This window comes from Ursus americanus, chromosome 24 (assembly GCF_024610735.1).
Source record: "Ursus americanus isolate L20-20 chromosome 24, mUrsAme1.1.p, whole genome shotgun sequence".
NCBI classification, from domain to species: domain Eukaryota; kingdom Metazoa; phylum Chordata; class Mammalia; order Carnivora; family Ursidae; genus Ursus; species Ursus americanus.
Window position 1 is genome coordinate 33,879,434 of NC_142150.1, and position 5,712 is coordinate 33,885,145.

Sequence of the window (5,712 nt, forward strand, 5' to 3'; positions counted from 1 at the left end):
AATATTGAAACAAAATAACTGTCAACTGAGAATTTTGTACCCAGAAAGTATAGTGATAAAAAATGGATTAGTGGTTGACAGGGATTAAGGACAAAGGAAGGAGGGAAGGGAAGAGGGGTGGCTATGAAGGAATGGCATAAGTGACCCATGTAGCGATGGAATAAGCCTGTCTGTTGATTGTTATGCTGATTACACATGTGTACGTCTGATTAAAACTGTATAGGTATGAAGGTATATATGTGTGTGTATATATACTGTGTGTGTGTGTATGTATATATATATACACACATATATAGTTCAGTGCAAACACAAAAATGATCACACACAAAAAAACTGGTGACCTGAATAGGCAGAGTATTGTACCAATATTAATTTCATGATTTCCATGGTACAATCTGTATTGTACGATATTGATGCAAGTTGTTACCACGAGTGGACACTAAGTGAGATGCAGGAGCTCTGTACTCCTTTGCTCCAGCTTCTTATAATTTTGTAACTTTTTCAAAATAAAAAGTTAAATTAAATCCAAGTCTGTCTGAGACATTATGGGGTAGGATGAGGTAGCATGGAAATATTACATGGAGAGATACATACATACATACATATGTTAAAACTTATCAAATTTTATACTTTATATATGTGCAGTGTATTATTTTCAATGATACCTACCTAAGTTGTTTCACTTCATTACTAACCATGCCAAGAGATCAAACCAAAACCAAGGGAAAAGTCGGTAATACAAGCATATTTTAACTATTATCCAGTTAAGAGGGGTGCTGGGGTGGCTGTTGGTTAAGTGACCAGCTCTTGATTTTAGATCAGGTCATGATCTCAAGGTTGTGAGATCAAGCCCTTTGTCAGGCTCTGCATTCAACATGGAGTCTGCTTGAGATTCTCTCTCTTCCTCTCCTCTGCCCCGTCCCTTGTTCCCTCACTCCCCCTAAATTAATTAATTAATTAATTAAATCTTTTTTAAAAAGTAGTATTCAGTTAACAGGAGAGAACATAATTCAGGCACCTGTCATAGATGTGAAGACCCAAGAACCTCATCTATTTGCTGGTACAAGAGGATATTGGTACTGGTACAACCAATCTGGAATATTTAACAAAATTAAATGAATTGTTTTCTCTTTCCAAGTGATCATTGTGCTGTGTGGGTGTTTATGTGTGGTCATATGCATACATGTAGATGGATCTATGTGTATATTAACACACACACACACACACACACACACACACACACACACATCCAGAGACAGGTATGTGAAATGTGTACCATGGATAATTTTGTTTGCAACATATTTACATGGCGAGTCAAGGCTTTTCATGGAACTCTGTGTTGGACTAGCATTGCTGATAACTGAGGTTGGAGACAAGCACATACCAAGAATAGATCCATAAAATTCATTATATATTGTTGACTGTAATGAAGAAAGAAGCAAAAAGAAATCACAACATGAGAACATCACAAATAGGTGATGTGAGGTAAAATGCAGCTACACAATTTATAGCAAAATAACATAGCAAAACATATGCATATAAAATATTATATATTTGCAGAATATATTGATCTTGTACTATATACGTCAAGTACAGTAGAGCAGGTGACAATGGAGAAAAAAATAATTGGAATGGATATTTGGCATGATGGAAAAACAAGAAATATTGAGCTCTAATACAGACAAATAAAATAAAAAAGAAGACCTAAACAGACAAGGAGAAGTTACTGTGAAAAAAGAATGAGAAATAAGAGTAACTAATTTCATTCTCTATAGCCAAAAAAAAAAAAAAGGAAAGAAAAAAAAAGAAAAGAAAGAAAGAAAGAAAGAAAGAAAGAAAGAAAGAAAGAAAGAAAGAAAGAAAGAAAAAGAAAGGACACAGCACCTTATATACACAGTATCTTATTACTTTTAGTTCATTTAAATGTTTATTTTTTTAAGATTTTATTTATTTATTTGAGAGGGGTGTGGGTGGGAGGAGCAGAGGGAATGGGACAAGCAGACCCTGCACGGCACGCCAGGCCATGGGGGACTCGATCTCAGGACCCTGAAATCATGACCTGATCTGAGACCAAGAGTTGGATGCTTAACTGACTGAACCACCCAGGGGCCCCTCATTTAATCATTGAATAATGCAATAAGACAGTGCTTGAGGGGCGCCTGGGTGGCACAGCGGTTAAGCGCCTGCCTTCGGCTCAGGGCGTGATCCCGGCGTTATGGGATCGAGCCCCGCATCAGGCTCTTCCGCTGTGAGCCTGCTTCTTCCTCTCCCACTCCCCCTGCTTGTGTTCCCTCTCTCGCTCGCTGTTTCTATCTCTGTCAAATAAATAAATAAAATCTTAAAAAAAAAAAAAAAAGACAGTGCTTGAATATGACCCCCTGTGTCATCTGAGGCGTCCATTGTGTCATCCATCTAAGGAGACCGTTGTAGAACTGCAGGAATACTGGAAAGCTTGGTGTATAGATAACATAAATTAATCCATTTCCTATATGTTTGTTTTGGTTAAGGTACTTCAGAGGAATAAAACCTAAAGGAGGTTATATATATATATATATATATATATATATATATATATATATATATATATATATGGATATATAATATTTTATATATGTAACATATTTTATACAATGTATTAATACATATATAATTATATATAATATATGATAATATAGGTTTGAGAGAGAGAGGGAGATATTTTAAGAAATTAACACATACGATTGTTGGGATTGGCAAGGCAAAATCTATGGAGTAGCCTAGGATTACAAGAGTTGGCACTGCAGTCTTGAGTACAAAAGGGGGAAACTAAGGTAGATTTTCTATATTTCAGTCAGAGCATAATTTGTTTGTCTTTGGGGGACCTCATCTTTTGTTCCATAAGGCTTTCAACTGATTGAATGAGGCCCACCTACATTCCAGAAGGTACATGGCTATACTCAAAGTCCATTAATTTGAATTTTAATCACATGTAAAAAATATCTTTATAACAACATCTGAACTAATTTTTGACTAAACAACTGGGCACCCTAGACTAGCCAACTGAATACATAAAATTAACCATCAAAGCAGGGGGAAGAAAGAGTTACTCAAAAGTAAGATGTATGAATGTAGTACACTAACAAAAAAACTTAATTCATTGGTGAATATAAATTGTTCTAGACAATTAATAAACCCTCCTTGCATTCTATTAAGCTTTCAAATGCTTTAGGGATGATTAAGAAATTGCTCGGCATATCCTCAGGGAGAGATTCAGAGGGCGAAAAGAATCCATAAATTGATCCCACATCTTCATATTATGAAGTACACGGGAAGCCAAGACAGAGGTCTCATCACAGGTAAACAGAGTATTTCATGTGCTGCTGTATTATGCCTATATCCAAATAGTTTTGGTGACATTTGCAAGGTCACACTTTTATTCCATGTCAAAGCATAGCAAAATATTCGGATTTCTGATTCACTTCTGCATCCTACTATTGCTAATGCATGACAGAGCAAGAGTGCTCTCCGTTCTCTTCACATTACTGTCCAAGTATTTTCACAAGGGCTAATAGGCATTTTTGAAATGTCGGGGACATATTGCTTATGTAAATGTATGTTTCATGTAAATACTTGATTATATAAACAATACAGGTCAGAACTGAGAGACCATAAACCCTAACTAAAGAGTCAGGAATAAAAAACAAAAAAAGAGAAATTATGGCAGAATTATGAAACTGTAACTATTCAGGTGCTTGTTTGATACCTAAATCCTCAGTTGTTTAGTGACTATATTTTTCTTATTTCCTTCTCAAAAATATTGAGAGCTATTTCAATCAACTTATTTATAAAGGTGGGGTTTTTTCTAATTCATAATGAGTGAAAGGAGAAATTCCACCTCACATTGAGATGTGAAGAGCAATATTTGGAGGCTAGGATGCTTTTAAGTGCCCAGTTTTGTGTTGACGGTACAAGGTACAGCACGTTCAATTTCCGGTGGAATCTGACAGGAAGCACAGATACTTTTCTTAAAGGGTGTAACTTTAAAAAACAATGATCTGATCATTGAAACATATAGTAAACTATCAAAAAGCAATTTGACGCTTTCCCTAGGTGTCTCAAACTGGAGAGAGAAACCCCTTCTCTCTCGCCTTATCTCACACAAAATCAGCACTTGTCATGTCATTTTTTCTTTCACCTCTCATCCTTGCACCTCAACACTTACATAGTTTCTTCTTCTGTTCATTTAAAACAGTTTTTCCTAACAGCTCAGGATTTCTGACATAAGAATGTGTGTACTTGGGTCTGGGGTAGTTTATCAGAAGCTGACAATCTTATCAGCAATGTTTTATGTGAGGTCAATGTGGATTTTCTAGAAACGTGTTTATTATTTAATGTTACAATGCTGTATTTTTCTGTTGCTTTCTTATAGCTCACTCACAGACTCCTGACACCTCTATTTAACTTGTATTCAAGATAAAGCACTACCAGATGAGGTGACATGAAAGCTATTTACTATCTGATTACCCACAGGTTTTCCAATAACCCTGGATGGAAAAACACAATCTGACAGTGCTGAATGAATTCATTCTCATGGGGATCACACATCGTCCTGAGCTGCAGGCTCCATTATTTGGGCTCTTCCTGATCATCTATTTGATCTCAGTGGTGGGCAACCTGGGCATGATCATCCTCACTAAGGTGGACCCCAGGCTCCAAACACCCATGTACTTCTTCCTCAGACACCTGGCTTTCAGTGATCTTGGTTATTCGACAACTGTGGGACCAAAAATGTTAGTAAGTTTCATTGTGGAAGAAAACACGATTTCCTATTATTTGTGTGCCACACAGGGAGCTTTCTACATTATGTTCATTGTTAGTGAGCTGTTCATTCTGTCAGCAATGTCCTATGACCGCTACGTGGCCATCTGTAACCCTCTGCTCTACCCTGTCATCATGTCACAAAGGGTGTGTCATGTGCTGGTGGCCATCCCCTACCTCTACAGCACATTTGTGTCTCTTACAGTCACCGTGAGGATTTTTAATTCGCTCTTCTGTGGCTTCAATATTGTCAATCATTTCTACTGTGATTGTGTCCCCTTGCTATCTTTGCTCTGCTCAAATGCTCATGAAGTTGAATTGACAATTTTGATTTTCTCTGTTTTAAATTTGATTTCATCCCTTCTGATAGTTCTGGTGTCTTACCTGCTGATCCTGGTAGCCATCGTCAGGATGAACTCAGCTGAGGGTCTGCACAAGGCTTTTTCCACCTGTGGGTCCCACCTGACAGTGGTCACAGTGTTCTATGGGACTTTGATATTCATGTATGTGCAACCCGAGTCCAGTCATTCCTCTGACACTGACAAAGTGGCGTCCGTATTTTACACCCTCGTTATCCCCATGCTGAATCCCTTGATCTATAGCTTGAGGAACAAAGATGTGAAATCTGCTTTACATAGGATACGGAAGAAATTATGCAATACCTTTCCTAACTTTATTGTACACTACGTGGTTCCTAAGAAATAGACTATCAACATAAGCATTTCTATATGTTCCTTCAGAGGGAAAAGCCAGCGTAAATGAGTTCAACATGTATCTAAAGATTGACATCTACGTACTCTAAATTTTTATTCACATTGTGAGTAAAAAATAAACATATTTTCCCTTCCTGAGGCAAAGAGATGCGTGATAAGCATAAAAACTGGGCAACATGTTAGCACAGTAGGGTGGGTGAGG

The 5,712-nt window shown here is 37.2% G+C and overlaps 1 protein-coding gene across 1 annotated transcript; it reads left to right on the forward strand.

Annotated features, from left to right (window-relative positions):
- The first annotated feature begins 4,527 nt into the window (after positions 1-4,527).
- On the forward strand, positions 4,528-5,502 carry LOC123784959 (olfactory receptor 8K3-like). Its single transcript, XM_045786496.1, has one exon. The coding sequence runs from the start codon at positions 4,528-4,530 to the stop codon at positions 5,500-5,502; it is 975 nt and encodes a 324-aa protein (XP_045642452.1).
- The last annotated feature ends 210 nt before the right edge of the window (positions 5,503-5,712 follow it).

Coding starts and splice junctions, on each gene's coding strand:
- LOC123784959 (XM_045786496.1), top strand. CDS start 4,528: ATGGAAAAACACAATCTGACAGTGCTGAATGAATTCATTCTCATGGGG.